We start from the raw sequence: 21,822 nt of genomic DNA on the forward strand, positions 1-21,822 counted from the left end.
CAGAGCCCTTCGCAAGGTCACAGCAAGCGTGCAGTGCTGTGGATGCTCTGGTTTTCTCTTCTTTCACCACCAGCAGAGCTACCGCTGTACTGGCGTAGAAACCGTCCCATTCCTCGTGCTGTTACCAGTCTCTGTTTTTGCTGCGTTTGCTAACTGCTTCCTCAAAATACAAAGGCACTTCACGGTTTTATGCTCTACTTTTGCAAAGTTGATAAATACTAAAAACTTCTGCTCCCGTGGTCAATCACAGTGATTTTTTTGGAAGGGAGTGAGCTTTTCTGGGCTCTTTATCACAGAAGAAACAACTCTGGGAAAGCATACTTCCATTTTTTTAATAATCTATTTCTATAATTGAAGGACTTCAGATTTCTTCTGTAAGAGCAAGCGCCTGCTTAAACATGGAGACAAATACAACCAATAATATGTACTTGAAATTTAATGCAAGCTAATTCATTTTGGCACAGTCCCAGATATGCTGATTAAATGGCCTGTGAAGTGCTACAATATCTTGATAATGTACATTCTACATTTGATTATATAATCAATTATGTTGCACCTAATAAAATTTAAAATTAGTGAAAAAGCTGTGAGCAGATTGTATCAGATGCAGAGTGGGTCTCGGGCAGCTTTAAAGAAACTTCTGCAAGCGTACGCTCTGAAGGAGCGTACGTGTGCGTATATGTATCTTCCAAATAGCGGTCTTTAGTAAACCAGAGACTCACTAAAACGTTCCTGTTAATGTCGTGACTTGATTTAAAATACAATAAAGTGCCTACAGCTCCTGCTAGCCTTGCAGAAGCTCAGGGAGGGGGTGGCCGCCCTGAAGAGGTGACCGTGCGGTCGGTGCACAGGACAGTTCGTGCACGACTCTCTCAGCCCCTGCCTCTCCCCGACTCCTTTTGCCGGAGCCCGTTTTTCCCTGGCTTTTGGTGAGCGCCAGGCAGGGCTGGGCTCTTCCCACGCTGGGTGCTTCTTGCGTGGTTGGGGAGGAGAGGAAAATAGGGTGCAAAAAAAGTCTTTGTGCACAACTTCCCCTGTCGCTCCCTTGGTTCGCTGCCAGCAAATTTACTAAAGTTTTCTATCAAGAGATGACCCTGCACCACATTTTTAAAACGGCTTAGATATTCTTGGCGGTAATTCCACAGCGGCTTTAGAAGGGACGTTCTCCCCCTTGGCCAGACCCAGAGTTCAGCTCTGCGTGTTGGGGTTTTCCTGCGCCCGTCAGTGGGAGCAACCTAACGGCGAGAGCAGAGCCCCCCTTCACCGGCTCTTCCCTGCTCAGGGAACCCAAGTGTCTGTCCCCGGGGAGGACAGCGCATCCCGGCCAGCTCCGGCACCCTTTCCTACTCCATCATCTGCACCATCTCCGCTTGCTTCGCAGGGATAGCCCCGGGATGCCGGCTCGCCCACCCGGGGCGGCTGGTGATGCTCAGCGCCGCGGGGAGCTCCGGGCTGTCACCCCCGCCTCGGCCGTGCGCCGGGGAGCAGCCGGGATCGTTTGGCAAGCGTTTCTCATTCCTTCCTGAGAAAGTTAGCGATTTCTGGGTGACTAGCTACAGCAGGTTAGGGAGAACTTGGCCTGGATTTTATAGCCCTCCAGTAAGAGAGGGTTGATGGGAAACAAATGCGTTATGGCCCCAGACAAGCTGTTGCTACATTTTTTGTTTCATTTTAAAGCAGCGCTATCAACCAGTTGGAATATAGGCCTGGAGTATCGCGGGGAGTAATCTAATTAGTATGAAGTCAATTCACTAGTTCCTTTTGTATCTCGTGATTAAATAAGTGGGAAAATGGCTTGAAAATTAGGTGCTAGAACAACCCAATTACATTTCTGTAGCTTTTTGTATTCAATTTCATAAACAATTTTGCTCTTCGCTGGTTAATCAGTGAATGCCTTTTTCCAGTTTGAAAAGCACTTTTGAAATTATAATGCAATTAAATTGTGTGTGGATGTTCTGGCATAGCGAGTGTGAAAGCTGGGGGCCTGGCAGCCAGCCATGTTGTACCTTGACAGTAATGAGTTCCTGAGCTGGCAGCTTGCTGGTGTCATTCATAATATTGTCCACGCTGGGTTACTGTAAAACGTGGCCACCTCAACTCCTTTCCAGCCCGGGTCGCCGGGAACGGGCGCCAGAGCCTCTCCCTCCCTCTGCGCCGGGGGCGATTCCTCGGCAGACCCACCGCGGCTGCGGGCGGCGGGGATCAGCCCGCGGGACCCCGCTCTGCGCTTGGCCGGCGGATCGAGACGTGTGCGAGCCTGCGGTGGAGTTTTTTGCAATGTTGTAGAGCGGCTGTGTGCTTGCTTTGGGTTTTTTCTTTTTTTTTTTTTTTTCTTTTTTCTCTTCCTTATGCGAGCCTCTGTAGGGCTGAAGGGAGTTGCCTTGGGGGGCATAACTAGGGCAAGTAGGAAAACGTCTCAATGTTTTGTCCTTCTCAGAGTCAGTGGCAGATCTGCCCTGGGCCTCGCTACCTGATAGCTCTTGGCTCGGGGAAGCGGTAGCTCCGGGCAGCTCGTCCCCACGTGAGCTCTCCCCAGGCTCCCACGTGGGCTCCGAAGCCGCTGTTTTTCTCACCAAAATCCATAAGGGCTGGAGTGTTGTTTAAGCCCCTCTCTTCACGGCCAAAATGCTGGTGGTCCGCGCAGCACAGGAATCGCACGCGGCGCCAAGTGGCATCTCGTCAGATGCCAGCTGCAAACGATTTCCAAAGGCCACCAGCTCTTTGACGCCACCAGGCTGTGAAGACCACTACCTGCTCCATGCTTCTGCTGTGCTGTGGCCCGTCACGGAGTTTTTCAAAGCACGCTTTTTATTCTTGTGGGGTGTTTGTCTTGTATTCAGCCCACTCGTGGTGAGCGGGAGCTAAATTCAGCCTCCCGGGGAAAGGCGACGGAGTGTGCGTGATCGCCAGCGCCCGTGATTTACGGCTGAGCACCGCAAGGGGAAAGGTAGAAAGCTGTGTTAAGAGAAAAAGAAATAATGTTAGAAATAATTACTTGCTTGGCAGGTTTTAACAAGTTCAGTAATGGTATTAGGTGCCCTTGGCTCAAGATAGTAACCTCCTCTTAAATGATCATTACCTGGCTAATAAAGACCTCAGAGCAGGTCATTACAGCTTAATTTAGACATAGCATCCTGTTTGGTTTGCACGGCATTGCCATCTTTCAAGTTGTTGAATCTATTGCCCGAGCACCGTGGTTGGGAGTTGGGGTTTGCTCGGGCTTTTCCTCTTCCAGCGGCTTAACGAGGAACTGAGCGTTTGCTCGGTCTCGACGGCCCTTCGGCTCGGCTGCTCGTGGAGGTGGGAACGGACGACCCCGTTCGGGAGAGCTCTCGAACACGTGTTGGATTTCACATCTTTTTCAAGTCAACGGGGTTTAAACGAAGGCTGTCGGGCTTTGCCCTGTTGATGCGTTGTTTTGGAGAAACCATGGCTTTCAGAGTCTTTTAGGTAGTGCTCGCTCAGGTGTCTCCTTCGCGTGGGGACCGTCCCCTGGCCACCCCAGGACACGCCAGGCATGCGCGCGTTGCCCTTCCCACCATCTCCCTCGGGAAGAGGAGCTGGTTTCGGAGACCGCGGGCAGGCGGGGAGGTGTGCGGGAGCAGGGGTCCAGCCTCGCGCCCGCCGAGCCACCCCAGCCTCTGCTCGCTCACGGATGAGCCGTCATGCTTCCCTAACCCCATTAGCTGCAAGTTTCAAATGCAAGTAATTATAATAACCAACCCCCACCTGTTATTAATATTTTGAAGACATCTCTCTGATAAGCCCATCTTTTCAGCCAATTTCCTATTTCTACTGAAGGCAAAGCATCTTTCCTCCCACTATTGTAAATCTGTTGTTAAAATGAAGAAAAGGAAATGGAAAAAAGGATCCCCCCAACAACAAAACCGCAACACCAGGCTCGGTGCTGCGCTGCCTTTGTCAGCCCTGGATAGAATTATGCATCATGAATAAAAACTGCTGTCAACATGCATCGGTTTCAAAACATTAGAGCATATGGTATGTGATTATCTGTATTGTCAAATGCAATAAAGTGAATTTGGATATAATAAAAAATGTAATATTTTAGAAATTTGGTAATAAACTGTGGAAGAATTGACAGGCAGAGAGTATTTGACGCCTGTAGGCAAACAGATAAAGATGGCAGGACTGTGCGCTGGGCGGGCAGCCGCTACTGCCGTCGCATTAGGAGCAGCTGGCTTTTCTGACGGGGGAGCCTAACCGGGTTAGCTGGACCCGGGGAGCGATGGCCCTCCATTCCGTCCCTGCCTTTGCTGCCGAGAACCGCCGCTGCTCCGCTTGTCCTCTGCCACGCGGGGCTGGCGGGCAGGGGCAGGGGACCGGGGTCCGCCGCGGGCAGGTCTGCGCCCTTCGGCCGCAGGAGAGGTGGCGAGCGGCGCGGGAGCGGCGATAGCCTCGGCTTGCCTCGTGGCACGGCGAGGGGCTGCGGGGCGCTCGTTTGGGGGGTGGAAATCAGCGCTGAGGTTTGTCCCTGGCTCTGCGTGCTGCAGGTCTCGCTAACGAACGGGCAGAAGCGTTCGCTTGAAGGACGAGGTTCCCGTTCTGGTTGTAGACGGGTTAATTGGATTTTAGGAGTGGTTGGGGTTTTCTTCTTTGATAGGAAAGAGAAATCTGTCAGGCTATGCCATGCTTCCCCCACCCAGCTGCACTCCCATCGTTTTTGTACCATCGACTCGTTAGAGAGCTGGAAGTCCATACCTGCACGGAAGGGAGCAGTGAAAAGCTGTGAGGAGCAAGGGTGGGTCTGCTCCCCAGCGCAGGAGGAGCTGGAGTTAAATACTGACGGAAAAGCAAACGCTGCCTGAGATAACTTGCTCCTGCAGTATCTCGTATTTCAGCCCGATGCTTTAATTCTCGAGCTGCTGACAAAAATGCACCCGTTGAGACATGATGTCTCCAACAGAGAGGACCTGAGTCGGGAGCAAACTTTGGGGCCTCCCGTGTAGAAAATTCAGATGCAAAAAATGCAGACGCAAGTGTATCGCACGTACATGCAATTTTTCTTAGGTCACCGCTAATGCTTCTAAATGATCTGTGAATGCATTAATGGTTTCTGTTAATTAACAATGTGATAAAACTGGCATTTAGTAAGTTGCTGCGTAGCGTGCGTTTCAGTCATTATGTACTCAGCGCTTTGGTTTGATTTCAGAATGCTAATAGAATGAAATTTTAATGAAGATTTGTTGTTATGAAAAATTTATTACGAAAAGTTCAGGTACCGCTTACATTAGCACGGCCTGTGACACGTGGTGGGGTTCCCCTGCCGCAGCCGCGCAGCCCGGCACCGGCGCTCCCTGCGACCGCGAGGGCTTTGGCCGGAACCGGCATCCTGGCTCCGGGGAAAATCATTCCCCAAAACCCGTTTGGGTGGGTTTTCGCCTGTTCAGAGCGGCAGGCTGCTATGTGGCACAGCGGCTGCTCAGCCTAAGGTGCCTTTTTATTTATTTTTTTTTTTTTTTTTTTTTTTGAGCGATGCTCCCTTTGTAAATGCCACGCAGTCGTGGGAGGACAGAGCAAGGAGCCTGAGCCTTGCAGCTTTCCAGAACAAAAGCAAAGGAGTATCTCGCTGGTGCCCTTTATCCAGCTGCGTGGCTGACCTCAGCTCTTTGCTCTCCTGCCGCGCTGGTATTGAAACGCTAGCACCTTGTATGGAGGTTTTTGATCTAAGGCAGTTGTCTGCTGATTTAATTTTGAGAATTTACTCTCATGTCATGGAGTATATATTGACACTTTAAACAGCAGTAATACCTGCCTGTGCCTGCCAGGAGAACCTGACTCTTTTCCATACCCACCCAAGATGCACATAAACACTAAATGGATGTGCAGGCTAATCATCTGTCTTGATGAGCGTCATTCACAGAAGCACTGCTAGAGAGCCCACTTTACAGTTAAATGAGGGTAATATTTTCTATCCTAGACCATAGGTGTTAACCTTCTCTTTCCCCTTCCATCTCCTGGTGCATCCCTCTCCCGGTCTGGTTATCAGGAGGGCGGGCTGAGGTCTTGTTCTCCGTGGAGCAGGAGGTCCCTTCAGGCGGTCCCTTCAGGTGTGGTCATCGCTCTTCCCTAACCTCCCTAACCGTACCGAAGGAGGCAAAACCTGAGCAGTGTGCGCCTCTGACTGCGGCTGTGGTCTGTGAATCCGGAGAGAGTTACTTGTTTGGAAACCGAAACCTCTCCTTCCGTGTGTTTGCAGCACAGGAAATTGGAATAACAGGAAACAACAAGTTAGAATTGACGGCTTTTATCCTAGATGATCTTCAGCTTTAACGAGCTGAGTTGCAGTAAGTCAGATGAAGACTCTGAGGAAGGGACTAGAAAGTGGCAGGAGAAGAAACGTGGGACCTGGACCACAAGGAAGATTTAAGCAAGAAGGCGGTAAAGTCAGGGCGATGTTTTCAAGTCCTGGCTGTTGGGTTCTGGTGCTAACGAAAGAATGGCTTTTCCCAGAGGCAGGATTAAACCCACAGGTCCCCCTTCCCAGACTCTCAGGGTAATGACTTGAATTACCTTTGCAGACAGCAAGAAGTTAGAAACATCCGTGGTTCACTGTCTGAGCAATTAAAATGTCCCAGCCCCTCCGCTCGGTTCATTCTGTTTGTCTGTAAAGACGAGATTCGGTGACAGCGATTGCAGGACTTGGTTTCATGTGCCCCTTTCCGCTCCTCCCTCGCAGGTTTACTATCATCATTATTATTATTATTATTTTTATAAGGTAGCTTGGCAGTCTGGGATGCGTGGTAGCTTACTAAGTAACTTTTTCCCCTCTGATTACAAGGGATGTGTGAATAAAGTAGAGCGGTATTGATTCACACCAATCTATGCATCGACTGTGTGGGAGCCACTTGCAATTCCCAGCAGCACCAGAAAGCTTTGCAACAGGGAGAAATATGACCAGGCAAGTTGAGAAAATAAATTAAACTAGTGTCAACTTTTCTTGTTTCTTCCTTCATTATTAATGGATGGAATGGGGCTCGTTTATCAAGAAGAGGAAAAATTAATTGACACGGGCTTTAATGTTATTATGCCTGGCTTGTCTGGTCACATTTCTTCATTTTTAATTTTTTTTTACTTTTTGAAAGGCATTTTATTACAGTTTACAGGACCAGCTGCCAAAACTATCGGTATAAACAAGAAAGCAGGTGCATAAATAATACCACAGCAGGACCGGACCTTTCTCTGTTTCAAAGCTTAAGTAACTTAAATACGGGGAGAAGAGAAGAGGCGTGAAGCAAACACGAATGAGCAGATCAGGTACCGAGACCTGACACAAAAGGGGAACGCGGCCTGAACTAATATTGCCTCATTACGATGCCGTGTGCTGCGGCGGGTGTCAGGCTGGATATCCCCATCCGTCAGCGCAGCCGTTTGTCAGGCAGCGCCCGCTCCGGGGGCCGGTGGGACCGCAGGGACCCGGGGCTCGCACCGTGCCGGCCGGCTTGGGAGTCTGGAGCAGGACGGTGCCGTGGGAGCGTGTTACGTGTGTAAGAGGAGACTGATCCTGCATTAATGAGAGCACCAGCAGGCGACCGCCGGGTTATTCTTGCCTAGCAGCAGGAGTGAGATTTAAGCAGAGCCCGCATCGCTTATTGGTATGATGTGGACCATGTAAATCTCTTCCCCTTCTCCTCTCTGTGCTCTTGTCTCCTGCGCTTGGTCTTTGGGATTATTGTGCAGGCACAAAAGAGCCTCGGTGATGACTTACTTCCCAGAACCCTTTCAGGAGCGCTTTGGCGTGCTGTAAATGCAGTAAGAGGCAGTCCCAGCTGCAAAGACCCTGCAGTCTAACCGGACAACACGGACGCAGCTTGGGCGAAGAGGAGCACTGCAGATGCAGACGAGATGAAGTGCCTCCCTCCTCATCCTCGGCTGGCCCCGAGACGGCCGGGGAGTTGAAACGGGCTCCTCCGAGTCTCCTCCCAGTGCCTTCGCCCACCGGAGCGTCTCTCCTGGTGGCTGAAGAGCCTCTTGGCGGAGCAGCGGTGCCCGCACCTCCGGCGAAGGCGGTTTTGGCTCGGGTGCCGGTCCGCGAGCTAGCGATGGAGGTGCTGGCACCCCTGGCGCTGCCTTGGCCGTGGGGGACCCCGCTGCGGCGGGGGGTCCCGGTTTGCCCGTGGGAGCCCTCCAGGGGCTAAGCCCAGCGTTCGTCTAGGTTTAACCTTTCTGGCGCGGGATGCAATCGCCTTGTTTTCCTTGTTTTAGAGCGTGCAGAGGCTTGAAAGAGCGAGACCTTTAACCCGGTGAGCTGCTTTCGTGTAGTTCTACTGACGGGTGACGTCCTCTGTGTGTGCAAACGCAGCTGCAATATATATCACTGTGCACGCAGATAAAACTCAGGCTGTGGAAAAGTTGCTGCCAACCAGCAAGAGAAAGTAGATATATTTCATAGCAATGGTGTCGTCAGCTCGGCTATATTTTACTGAGGTTGACATAAAACCTCTCAAGTGACGACAAAGGTGTGAAATATAGTTGGTTTGAGTGTGAAAAAAACAAAACGCAGAACACAGGAGCACTGACGTTTGGTATCTTCCATAGGGCTTCTTAATATTATTTATGGCTTCTACCGATTTTTTTAAAATTATTTTTATCTTTTAATGGTTTCAGCCACTTTCTCTGAACAGTGTTTCTCTTATTTCTGGAATACCATGGCAGAAAGTGCCGCAGCTGAGCTCTGCTTTGCCGTCCACCCACAGGCCTGGGCAGCTTTCTCGGCTGAACCAGGCTCTGGATCGAAGGAGGCTTTTCGGTGTAACGAAGGTGTGCCGGAGGATGCGTCCTGTGCCGCCGGACGTCAAACGTCTGGGCTGGCATCTGCAGGCTCATCGGAAAGGTTTCCAGGGGAACTTCGGGTTATTTGGGTACTCGAGACGATCTTGTCTCGCGCTAAGAAAGGTATTGCGCCAGATCTTCCCTCCCCTGTGAATAATACACTTGTATCTGGTTCCTAGTGAAAAAATCCCCTCTCGTGAGTCACTGTTAAAAAAGCACCGTTCTGTCAGCCAGCGATCCCGAAAGGGACCCGGTCCGCAGCAGCACCGAGTACCTTCCACTGCTTTTACTTCAGCTGAAGGCAGCTGCATCCCCTGGTAATTGACCCCCAAACATTTTAGCCTCTGATTAGCCGATGCAGATTGCTCCATCTCCTGCCTTTGCCCAGGCGTTCCTGGTAATTAGCCGGAGCTCCGCGCGCGTGCGGACGCCTGCCCTTTCCCCAAGCAGAGCAAACCCTCTCCCTTCCCGGCGCAGGCTCGCTCCCAGCCGCCGGGGCTCTGGGAGATCCTCGCGCATCGTTTCGGTGCCTGTCAGTGCCCATTAACCAGCAGATGAATAGAGTGAAATGACTCCTTTCTCCGAGCAGATGCTAAAGGAGGGTTTTTTCACCTGAAGGTCGTGAATACGTGTCTCGGCTTCCTTTAGTGATCGCGCTTGGCTCGGAGCCTCTCGTTTGGGGGCATCTGTTTGCCTCTTACTTTATTTTTTCCCTCTTCTTTGTCTTTTCTTTTACAGAAAAGATTATTCAAATGAATATTCAGTTTTATTCATTTGAATAAAAAAACCCAACCGTTTGACTCTGTTAAATGCTTATCTCTTAAATAGAGCTTGTTAGCTTCCAATAATAGCTTCATTCAGAAGGATGCGGTATAATTTCATTTTAAAATGTGTGCTCCTTGACAACCGGAATCCTATTTATGTCACCATTTTAAACAGCCTTCTTTGTTTTGTGTTAATCTTTTTCATACACTTTCCGAGAACCATTTTTTTGTTGACTCTTAGTACCTCTCAGAAGAAATAATTGTCTATTTAGTCCAGGAAGGTTTCTGAGAGTTTTGGTAATTTAAAAATGAGCATGTATTCATTATGCTAACTAATAAGGCATGCATGCTGTAATAGTTTTGTGTGTGTGCAACTATTAAAAGTTGGGATCTGATATTCAAAAAGTGTAACAAAAAAAGGACCCATTACCCGTCACTTTTGTGGAGTTTTTAATTCTGGAGCATACGATCTCTCGGGGATTGTTCCGTTAAGGAGCGACAGCTTCTCTTCAGTAGCATCCTATGGATTTTAAGGGCCCGTATGTGTCCAGATTAAAATCCTCAGGCTGCTTCCCAATCAGTTAAAGATGTCGGTAACTGTAAAGGTAAAATATTGTGAGCCTTCAGCTACGGACCGAGCGCCCCGCGTGGGCTCTGGGCCTGAACCTGCGAGCCCCCCGCCCATCTGCCAGCTCCAGAGAGGAGGGAATAAAGGATGGTGGTGGCTTTTCTTACAGACCCAATCACGTCTGGTTTTTCTTGCCAAGCCAGCTCGACCGGCCTGTGCTAAGTGGCGTAGATCTTCTAAAACCTGCAAATGAGTGTTGACACCTATGGATTGTTATTTTATTCTTGTTATAAAATCTGTAAATGCAGAAAGCTGGGTGGCTATCTGATTTAATCAGACAAATAATTTCTTGATAAACCTGTGTTTAAGCCATATGGCGTGGGACGAGAATGGGAAACTTGTTTCCAAGTCCAAATGTGTAATGACTGCAGTGGGCTTTCTCGCGGTGCTATGCATATTAAGGCTAATCTCCTCTAAATTCCCTCTCTCTCCTCCATCCTGGCAGTGAGACCTGACAAAAGTTGAAAGAGAAATCCTCAACTGCAGTACTCACTAATGAGTTACTAATGATGAAGATGTTGCTGGTGCTCAAACAATTAATGACTTATAGACCCGGACTGGCCGTCTCATTGCGCTGGGCAGAGCTAGTCCCCGGCGGCGCGCTGCTCCCAGCTCCGGTAATTGCCCAACGCAGCATGCTCCGGGATTCCTGGGATGCCGTATTCAGCCAGTTAACCACAAAAATTTTAGTTCTAACTACAGGTCTGTTTAAGGTAGATTTAAATGGAGTAATTTAGAAGGCAAATGAAAGACTTGAGTTAAGTAAAATACTTCAAGCTGCTACATGCTTTAAGTGCAAAGTAAAATAGTGTTCTGAGCGCGGGGCTTGAGTCTGATGTGCTGTCGGATGATGTGTTATGCCTTGGAGGAGGCCTAGAAACCCTTTCTGGTGGTTTGTCCCCCAAGAAGAGGCTCCAAAGAGGGATGGGAGCATTCCCCACTGCTACGCGCACTGTGCATTCCCAAACAAGCCGTCTGGGAGCTGCTCAGACCTCGCCTCGAAATGCCCTTTACAGCTTCAAGTACCGTAGCCTGCAAAACGTATCTTGTACCTGTGGGCTGCCGAAACCCCGGCAGAGTTGCAATATTTTCCGCTGCGCCCCATCAAAGCGGATCTAGCGTGTGTTTGAAACGATGAAGTATTGGTTTGGGATCCCAGCGCAGAAACGGCCGGGCGCTTGCTGGGAGCACTGGGTCGGGCAGGGGGAGCGGGTCGGGGTGACCCCACCACGGCACTCGCCGCTGCCGGAGCGGGAGCAGGCTCGGCACTGGAGGCTGCTGGCTGCAGATGGGAAATGTCAGTAGCAAAGCGGGCTGGAGACGAGGCTTCACCGCTGTATTCCCAAACAGCCAGGGGGCTGGGACAGACGGACACGCTGCCGGTGGCAGACGGGAGCTGCGTCCCGGAGTCAGCAAAGACAAAACTGCTTTAATGCCGCGCATGGCTGAGCAGAAGGATGCTCACTGGGCAAAACTATTCATGGAAAATAACACCGGGCAGCGTTGGTTTCCTCTCCCTCTTCTTTCCCCCGCCGCCCCAGCCAGGGCGAAGGCTGCTGCCGGGGATGCCCCGGCTCCGGCTCGTTTGGCTGGGAGCCCGGGGTGACGAAGACATCACATGCCGTTCCACCAGCGCCGAGTCCAGCAGCGTTCAGTGCAGTTTGGGAGATGAAGTTCACCCTGTTGTTAATTTTTTTAAGATTTCATTAGCTTAATTGGTGTTGATTTTGACTCATCAAGCCTTTGCCAGAAATGTAGCACATTAGATTGGTTTTTGTTTGTTAGTTTGATTTTTATTTTTTTTAAGGAAGGAGCAGGGAACATGACTGTGTATAGCTGTGGTGGGCTGCCAGATTTCTTTAGCGTGGCCCCAGCAGAGCAAATACAGTGTACAGCTACAGGCAGGCAGCAGGCATCAAACGACCCTAAACCAGCCCAAATCCACGGCTCCTTTGAAGCAGCAGCAGAGAAGAGAGGAATGATTAGATCAGAGGCCTTAAACGTAATGGTTTCTGGGAGGCCTCAGGATGTCCTGATGAGGTATTAGAGGAAGTAATTCAGGAAGAAAGGGACAAATAACCACCTCCGGAGCCCGGCTGACCCGCGGGGCCGGCTGCATCCGCGTGGGACGGAGCTGCGGTGGCTGCGCCGCCGGCCCCGGCACGCAGCAGCGGGGATGTTTGCTGTTTGCTCAAAGTGAATGGAAACAGAGAGTGCTGCTGCACATTTGGGGAGGCATTGGTATTTTTTGCCTCGCCGGGGGTGAATGAGGAATCATCTTCTGTCTTCCCAGATTTTTTATTTTTTGGGGTCGTGTAATGAGTCAGCTCTAATGGAGAAGTCCCGTGGAATTAAACAAGAGATAAAATCAATATGGTTCCATAGAAATATAATTGGGTTTTGTAGAGATTGCTCTTAAAAAACCTATAAGGTGTAAAAGAAAATACGGCCTTATTGTACTTTCTGAGCCATCATGTAACTGGGGTGTAACTATCCATTAAATTCTGCAGGATGGATCAAAAAATCCATAAGGAGGTTTTAATTCTCCATTAAATCCTATGGAAGAGCTGGAACAGAACCGTATTAATTTTCCCCGAGACAACGCTTCTTCCCTCCGTTAGTCTGTAATAAGTTCAGCAAGAGCTCCATAGACAGCAGGTGTATTTACACGTGCATATTTTTATGAAAGTTTTCCAAAGTCCCCGTGGCTAAGCGATGCTTTATTAAAATGAAATTGTTTAACTTCACTAATGTTTTCCTCTCCCCCTCCCCTTTCTGTTTCTTTATTAAATAGGATTTGGCTTCGTAACTTTTGAAAATGAAGACGTGGTGGAAAAAGTCTGTGAAATTCATTTCCACGAAATCAATAATAAAATGGTAAGTCGTTTCTGTTCCGCAGCGCGTCGGTGGCAGCGAGCTCTCGCCCTTTGTCGCAGGCGTGTGCGGTGCCTGGGTGGTGGCCCTTTGGGACAACCTTCGCGGTGAGGTTAATTGGGTGCTGGGCACAGCGTACCCGGCGCAGGCGTCGTGGGAACAGGAGCACGGCTTGCTTGGACCCTGCTCCTGTCCCCCTTCCAGCAGGACGGGTGTCTGTCCCCCCAGGAGCGCAGGTGTTGTCTGCAGGCTCAGGCAGCCGCCCCGGAGCACGTTTCGGTGTGGGAAGGCAAAGGGCCGACGATGGTGTGCATAGACCTGCTCAGCTTCTCGACCCGCCTTGGAGAAGCCCTCCTCCTGCCTGCCGGCTCTTGGGAAGAGCCGTGGCAGCCGCTGAACGGCTGCGTTGGGGCTTTTCAGGAGGGAAGTGGACTGGAATAGCCATTACAGACTGTGCTCCCAAAATAGCCGTTCTGGTCGAGCTCCCGAGTCCTGATAACTGCTCTGACGTTGCTGCTGCCTGCTGGACCATGTCCCCCGGGAAGTCATGGCTCTCTGCCATCGAGCCGCAATCGCTTTCCACCCAGGCCCTACCCAGGAGCCAGACCTGGGTGAAGTTTCTCCTAAATGACAGTCAAGTCTCAGGTTGCAGGTTGCCCTGTCAGTAAAGCCACTGAGCCAGATGAAAATGGGCATTTGTATTTCAATTGATGCAGTAACTTAGATACTTTCAACTAAAATATTCTTTTTCCCTTTGTCAAAACATCCTTTGCTTCTCAAATGTGTATTCAGATATGCATTGTATATTGGTCTGATACGTGTTCACAGACTTTAAATTCAATAATAGAGCTTTTAGTGTGGATAAGATCAAAGCAATCTCCTTGGCATATGCTGGAGGCCTGATTCAATATTTGACTTGCTAATTTTTCCCAGGGCACTGAAATAATATTCCTCATATTGTTCCTCACTGCAATATGCATCTGAAATAAAAGTAAGGGTCCCCTTGGCAAACTGAGTGGTGGGATGGCAGGCCAGGGCAGGGCTGGGGCAGTTCCCCTTGCCCGGCGCGAAGCCTCTCGATCCATCTCGGATGGGTGCTGCAGGCTTTGCCTCTGCGCTGTCCGAGCATCTCGCCGCTTCCCCAGCCGCCTCCTGCTTCAGGGGTCTCCTGCCTGCCACCGGCGATACCTCGCCTGAAATACGTGTGGGTTGGGGGGGGTGAGCTCGTTCCCCTGTCTATAGTTAGTAAATGCTGATTAATCTGCACTAAAACAAAACAAAAAGAACGAACCCCAACCACCCCCACTCCAGCATCCGAACGACAGACCCAGCAACAAATTAGAAACACTTGGAACGTAAATTTAGGTAAGATTGTCAGTTGGGAGGGAAGAGCTACAGTGATTTTCCTACCGCTTCATCCGGGTGAGCGCGTGTCATGTCATGCTCCGTAGGTTTAGCTATTTCACACAAGAGGTTTTTCTCTGGAGCAGCTCCGCGCTGCCCAGTATTGCCCTGGTGAGGTGCTGGATGTAGGCTGGAAGGAGCAGCGGGGTGCCAGTGCATCCCGGCAAAACCAGTGCCAGCAGCAGGGCAGAGCGCTTTGTTTGGCGCTTCATAGCGGGAATCTGCACTCGTGCGCTGTAAAAATCTTACCCAGGTGTTGGCAGACCCCTGCTAGGGGAGGAGTGGTGGGAGAGCTGTTGGGAGGATTTCTTCCCAGATGAAAGGCTGCGCAGGAAGGTAACAGCAGTGCAGGGAACGTGGAGGATGGGACAGGGTGAAAACGCTCGAGGAACATCACAAAGAGCAAAAGAAACAGTGTAGGCTGTTGGTGTTTTGTTGTTGCGGATAATTAAAAGATATTCCTCCCGGCTCTCTGTGCCTGCTTGGGGCATGATCCGGGTGTCACGATGCTTTGAGCATTCTCTTCTTTTCACTCCTTCTACAGCACTAATTTTAAAGGCAGACTACGAGGGAGGAGATGAGACATGATCCTGTCTTGGGACTGACTCATCGTATTGCTGATGCGTCTGCAGATTAATTACCAAACCCATGCAGGGGCAGGAGAGCTTGTGCACGCGTGTGTGACAGTGAGCTGGTGCAGATGGCTGGAGGTGACACACAGCCGGCTGGGGGTCCGGGTTACGTGCGGACATACTTTCCGCAGCACCCTCGGAGACTGACCGCTCCTGCTTCGTTTTTAAGATCTCCCCCTCTAGCGCTGAGCTGCGAAGGGGATGGGTTCTTGCAGCCCCAGCTCGAGACGACGGGGTTTGCAGCTGCTCCGTGAGCTGGGGCAGGGATATCCCATCCCTTTCCCCGTCCCTGTGCCCATCATCTCTGTCCCCATCATCCCTGTCCCCATCCCCGGGCTGCTCGGCTGGGACATCCACGGCTCACCCTGAGCTCGCTCTTTCTCATCTCCCGAATGGTGTCATTTCCCAAAGCGTGGGGGCAGGCAAAGGGTACGGGGCTGCTGTTGTTCACGAGCCTATTTCTAGCCTCCCGTCTCCCTGGTAGGCTATTTTTAGCCCACCCATTCTGCTTCTGTTGCCATCCGTAAAGCTTAGAATGTCAAATGTAATATTAAACGAGCAGTGGGAAAGTGAAAAGAAAATGCCAGTGAGGTATTTAATAAATGAAACTTGGAATTTACGTGGGAGGCCAAAGATGCTCTCCAAACATTGCGGGGGGGATCAAATAAAACCCAAACCCCAGAATACTGTTCCTTTGACATGAGCAGGCTGCTTTGCAAAGAGAAACCTGGTTTTCTAAGGGGGTGCAAAAGAAATGTGATGGAGTAATTTATTTTCCCTTAGATCCCAGTGTGATAGAGTCATTCACATCACAGGTACGGTGGGACTAGTGCCGGCGAGCGGTGCGATGAGCTGAGCTTGGCCCGGGCGCTTTGCACTGAAGTCAGGATCTCAAGTCAGACTCTGGAGCAGCTGACAAAAATGTTAGGCTGTTTTAAAATAGACTTTGACGCTGCATAGCACATAACAGCGCTGTGGCTGTTTCTCTCTCTCATGGTGGGATTTTGTGGGTTTTTTGTTGTGGGTTTTTTAGTGTATCAGCACTCTTCAGGCTTCTCCCTGGACTGGCAGCCTTCGCTGCGTGGTGGCGTTTTAGATGTGTGTATCACACACCACGTGCCTTTGGGTTTTCATCCAAATAGCTTGTAGTCTAAGGCACCTCCATCCCTAGAAAGACTAAATTGTGCACCACATGCAGAAGGCAGGAGGGAGCACGAGACCACCGGTGCCCAAGGTCCACGCAGCAACGGGGAGCAGAGGAAACACGACGCGCAACCAACAAACCACCTCCAACCTTGCGCAGACATTTTGGGAAGCCGCTGGGTCCTTTGCCAGTTGGATGTCATGGAAAGCAGAGGTCAAGCCCCAGATGTGGTGTTGGGCCTCATGCATGATCCTGCTGCCTCTCCAGTTGGTGTCTTACTGGTGGTGGCAACGGGTTTGCTGGCTGTGTTGGGGGGATGCATGTCGTGCTGCTCGGCTGTTTACAGGCATGACCCTGGGCTGCAGGCGTTTGGGGTGCTGTAGGTAGCTGGTTCTGGAGCAGATGTCTTTGGGGAGGCTTGACCAAATTGACTCTGCCATCTCTGCGTGCAAAGCATCTGGGTCAGGGAGTGGCTGGAGGGCTGAAGATGAGATGTGGCATCGGCTTGCCCAGAAGGCACGTCAAGGGACAAAGGGGAAAGTTATAGGACGTGAGAGGTTTGCTTGTGGGCATGTGCTTGATCTGGATCCAGAAATCACCCTTCTCCCTTGTGAGCAAACGGTTTTAGTGCTGTAAGCACGTTCTGATGCTTTTGTCCCCAGTCTGCAAAGCCCACGAGCTCATCGCACCTTGCCATTCCCTCACCGCTCCCAGCCCTCCATGGGGGCATTAACCCTCATTTTACACTCAAAGCAAATAACCAGAGAGTTAAGAAACAACCTCCAGTGGCCACAAATTAAATGTGGCAGCTCCAGTTCGAGGACCTTACTGCAATCCCAGGGAAACTCGTTGCAGTTGAGGTTGTCCCTTCACTTGACGCATTTGTAGGACTCACCAAAAGCGAGCTGTCGTCATGAATGGGGCATGCGGGCACCAAGGCTAAAAGCGTGCCTGCCCATGGGAGGTCTGGTTGTCAGCAGGTCACGGGAGAGCGTTGCTGCTCCTTGTTTCCTACTGTAGGATCACTACCAGCTTGTAGAGCTGGAGCCTGACGCGTGGCGGGTTGTTGTGGGAGAGCATGTCTGGGCACTGGTGTGAACTGTCGTGCGAAGAGGCCGATGGTCATGGTGACAGGTTCTCTGCAGGGCGTTCATTGCAGTGAGGGTGATAGGACCCCGTGCAGGATGGTGCTGGGCCGGCAGGTACGCAAGGTGTCACCGGTGCTAGGAAGAGGCTGAAGGTGCGGTAGTGTTGTACACCCCATCTGTCAGCTGAAGGACACTGCAGACCGCTTGCAGGTCGGATGCATTCCTAGAGCGTTGTCTCCAATGTGCTTTAAATGACGTTGCTCGTGAGTCGTTACAGTGACGCTGCCCTTGCCAGGGTCTCCAGGGGTGGCTGGGTTCTCCAGGACAAGAAGGAGTTGCCCAACCCTGGGTGTCAGCAGGTGTTTGGGGGGGCAAACTGAATGGATGAATTGCAAGAAACTCTGGCAGACTCCTCTGCTCACCCGTAGCTGCTAACTTTTCCTCTTAGGGTCTGAGGACACGCCATCCCACTGCCCCACCCCACCTTTGTCAATGATCTAATGCATTTTTAAAATATGCCTATAACCTTTCTTCTGTTGCCTGGTGTAGCCCTGCCGTGGCAGCAGGACGGGGTGAATACAGATTTCTCTGTTAGAGGAGCGATAGTTTTGGCTTGCCGTGGCATGAACGACATGGCGTCCCCAAGGTAATCGAATCTCAACTAACTGTGAATCGCACGTTGCTGGCAAGACAAAGTTGCCTTGTCTTTGGGTGGTAAAATGGGGGTTTGTGCATTGTGAATATGTGCGCATTCTGCTCTCCTCAAAATAGCCCTGGTTTCCCTGGAAAGCTGTTAGCCATGGGTTTTTTGAGACATCCTGGTGCTGAGAGCTGACAGCCTGTTTTGTTGCGCTGGGTATAAGAGGCTTTTCACTCCCCATCTCAGCCATCCTGGGTTCTAGTGGCTTTGACTGCTCAGCTTGACCCAAGAGTACCCCAGTGTAATGTTAATTCTCCAAAGTAGACTAAACAAAAATACTGAATTTTAGTTTCCCTGCCTTTTTTTTTTTTTTTTTTGCCTTAGAGTTAAAACTTTCTTTGTTAGGCTGCTGAAAGTGAAGCACATCCCTCATACAGGGGAGGTGGAAAAAATCTGGAAATTATTAAGATGCACAGAAATACTGAACTGAAAGTTTGTGCAAGATCCAGATTTATGTACAAAGTACCCTCATCGGGCGGGCTCTTGGGGGTGATTCGGTACAGAGCTGAGCACTGACTCGTAAATCCAGATATATTCCCTCTTGGAGAAGCCCCGTTGCGCGTCCCGCTTTGCCGGCACACGTGTGACGTCCCTGCTGCCTCCAGGGTTTTACCCTCGCGGTAACCGTGGCTGCAGGATGGTTATGGCCATCTCCATCCCGTTCCCCATGGAGGAGTGGGCTGGCTTCTTGCAGAAAAGCAGCCTGGCCCCTTTTTTTTTCCACTTTTGCTGCCTCTGTTGGCGATGAGGCACCAGCCAAGAGCACCTCGAGGCCTGACGTTGGTGAATGGGGAGTGTAAAAACCTACCCGAGGCGTGCTGCCGGCGCCGGGGTCGCACAGCCCCTTCCTGAGGGATGGCGGAGCAGGGCCGGGGCTCCTCATCCTCTATTTCGCATGTCATCCCTCCCAGGGGAAAGAGTGTCTGCTGGATAACGGAGAATATTTTTGCCCTCAATATGGGGTATATTTGTTTACAAAGGCTTAGGAATTATTTTTCTTTCCTACTGGTGACTTTTTCTTCCCCTTTAAATCCCAGTTAAAACTTCTTTGCAGCTCACTGCCATTCCCTTTATATCCTCGTGAGCTGTGAAAATCATAAATTACGCTAGTCTTTCAGAGAGCAGCGGTAGGCTGTTTTGTGGTTGCAGAAGCTAATTACTGGGTTATTGTTTCTAACGGTGCTAATCCAAACTTCATTTTCCTGTTAATTGTCCGTCGAGCCAGGCTAGATTGTTTTTATCATCCTGACTGTTTGCAGCACCAGCGGCCGCGAGGTGTAACCAATGCCACCGTGACATTTGGAGTGGTGGCGAACCCGAAAAACGCGGTTGCGAAATGAGATGACACACTTCTGGTGCTCACCCCCGGTCGTTTTGCTGGAGAAATTAGATTGGCATACTCCTGTTAAATGCCCCTCTGATTAAAAATAAGCGAAGGACAGTTTCAGAGGATATTGCGGAGCTGTTGTGCGGGGCGGCGGGGAGGGAGGCTGGTGCTGGCGCTCGGCGTTTCGAGCTCGCCGTGTCCCTTGGGCGGTTGATGGAGAGGGGAGGTAGCAGCAGGCTGCCGGCTTTGGGGCTTTTTGGGGGCACTGAGGTTTCGGGGGGGGCACACAGCCCAATTAGGCTGAAACCTACCGTCAAGGTTCAGGCTTAAGCCTCCTTGGGAAGCTCTGAAAGCTTCGTCCCCGCAGGGCAGCGATGGGCACCGGTGGGCACAGGTATCCTGCGCTGTCCTCATCCCCAGCCCTGCTCTGACAGCGGCACCTCAGTGTGCGAGCACCCACCTGACAAATTCAGTGATGGGAAGTTTCCCGTTTCCTTTTCTTTCTCTTTTTGCCTTAATATCAGGGCCCAGAAACCCTGCGAGGCAGTGGGGGGCTCTCCATCACGCGCTCAGTGGCACACGTGCCTGCGGGAGTCTGTGGGTGTGCAAGGGTGTGCGGGGTTGTGCAAGGGTGTGCAGGGGTGTGCAAGGGACAGGGTGCGTGGAGGTCGGTGGCCCCGGCTGGAGGACACACACCGGTCCTCGCCGCAGCTCTCCGTGGGATGTTTCTCTCCCAGACTCGCTGCCCCGACAGCACTGAAGAGGAGACGGAGGGAATCGCTGGCCCCGTTGCGGCAGCGCTCGAGTTTTGGGATGTCTGGACAGCGGGTCTCTTCAACACCTCTCTTGCTCTTGCTCCTGCTTGCCCGTTTTCCCCATTTCCCTTGCGCAGGGCTGTCCGGGCTCTGCACGCACGCCTCCCCGCTCCAGCTGTCCCAGTCCCTCTCTGCCCTTCTCCGGCTGCCTCCTGCAAGGACTCAAATGCTTCTTGGCAGAAAAGTGGCAGAAGTTGAACTCCAGGAGACTTTTCACTCCCAACTTCACTGGTTCGGGGCAGCTTGTTTGCAAGAAGAGCGTGTTTTGACAGCATTGGCAGCGTCTGAGCATTGTAGCTTCGGGAAGTGTTGCAAGCAAGCAAAGTAAATACGGTCTGCGGAGGTTTGCGGCAGAAAGGGAGGAGTAGGTGGTTTTGTTTAAAATACTCCCATTACAGTCAGTTAACCTTTATGTTACCTAAATGAAAATTGTATAAACCTGAAATTTTCGCTGATCGGGTTGCCTAGGAACAGGCAGTTGGTTTTCATAAGACAATGAATACACAGTCACCGATCAGGCTATTAGGCACCGAGATGTTTAGCCCGTATTATCCTACATCCCCGGGTTTGCCTGGGGTGGCTGCCTGCGCCCACCTTTGCCCCCTTGCGCGAGTGCCGGAGGCGATGTGGGAGACGCGACCCTGCTTGGATCCGACCCTCCGCGACCAGCAGCCCCGCTCCCGAGCCCCTGCCCGCGGGCTGGGGGTGCCACGGCCGGGACAGGAGGGTCGAGGGCAGCGGGGCTGCCCGTGGCCGTGCCATCGCGTCTGTCGGGAGCACGGCCCCAGCTTGCGGCATCCCCTGCTCCCGCTCCGGTCTGGCCGGGAGAGGGCTGGGGGGAGCGTAAATGTGCAGAGAGGATTGAGGAACTGGTTGAAGAACAAAGTCAGAGGCATAAAGCTCACAACTCTGGATTCAGCCCGAGACCTTTGGCCTTAGACCAGCGATTCTCATCCTGCAAACCGTACAGGTGGGGCAGACGGCGGCTTGGGGCTTCCCCGTCCAGGGCTGCACTGCGTGTCTGCACATTTTCCTGTTGCTCAGAGCGTGGACTAAGGTGTAGAGCCACAGAAATGCGTTGGGATAACTCTGGTTTGCCCCAAACCAGCTTACCGGCACAGCTGTAGGGCCAGCACGGAGGGGAGTGCAGGGGCAGTCTGCTGGGGGCGGGGGGGGGGGCGAGTTGGTAATGCTGCAGCTAGAAAATGTGGAAAAGTGCTTTATTTCTCCCTTTTCCTATCCCAAAAGAGGCTGGGAACGAGCACCCGGCAGTGTGGCTGGGGGTCCTGGGGTCCTGGGCGTCCCACTGCCGGCCGGGCTGGCTCACCACTTCTCACAAGGCGTCGGTGGAGACTCGCCGTGTGGTTCAAGTGGCATTAAGCAACTTCAAAAGGCAGCAGGAGTAACTGGAAGTGAAAGAATGCAGATCGTTTATTAATAGGGTTTACAGAAATTTTCTGCTGGGTAGAAATATTGATTCTTTATTCCTATTTTAAAAGGAGCTTTTTGTAATGATCACTGAGAGTCATTTTCTGTTATCGATTGCAATAGAGCTGTGCTGGAGACCTCCCTCCATTCATTCCACGCCCGCGAGTACCATTGAGAGGGAACGCAGCACAGGTTTTCCTTTCAGGAACATGGCAACTTCTTAAATCA

At 51.4% G+C, this 21,822-nt stretch overlaps 1 protein-coding gene across 19 annotated transcripts in view; it reads left to right on the forward strand.

Annotated features, from left to right (window-relative positions):
• The window catches only part of MSI2 (musashi RNA binding protein 2), a 259,784-nt gene that overhangs the window by 185,570 nt on the left and 52,392 nt on the right, over positions 1 to 21,822 (forward strand). For all 19 annotated transcript variants that reach the window (XM_049803462.1, XM_049803455.1, XM_049803456.1 and 16 more), the window contains one exon: positions 12,977 to 13,059. In XM_049803462.1, the coding sequence (XP_049659419.1) occupies positions 12,977 to 13,059 (83 nt within the window). The remainder of the gene's footprint in view (positions 1 to 12,976; positions 13,060 to 21,822) is intronic.

The sequence above is a fragment of the Accipiter gentilis genome, chromosome 6 (assembly GCF_929443795.1).
Source record: "Accipiter gentilis chromosome 6, bAccGen1.1, whole genome shotgun sequence".
Lineage (NCBI taxonomy): Eukaryota > Metazoa > Chordata > Aves > Accipitriformes > Accipitridae > Astur > Astur gentilis.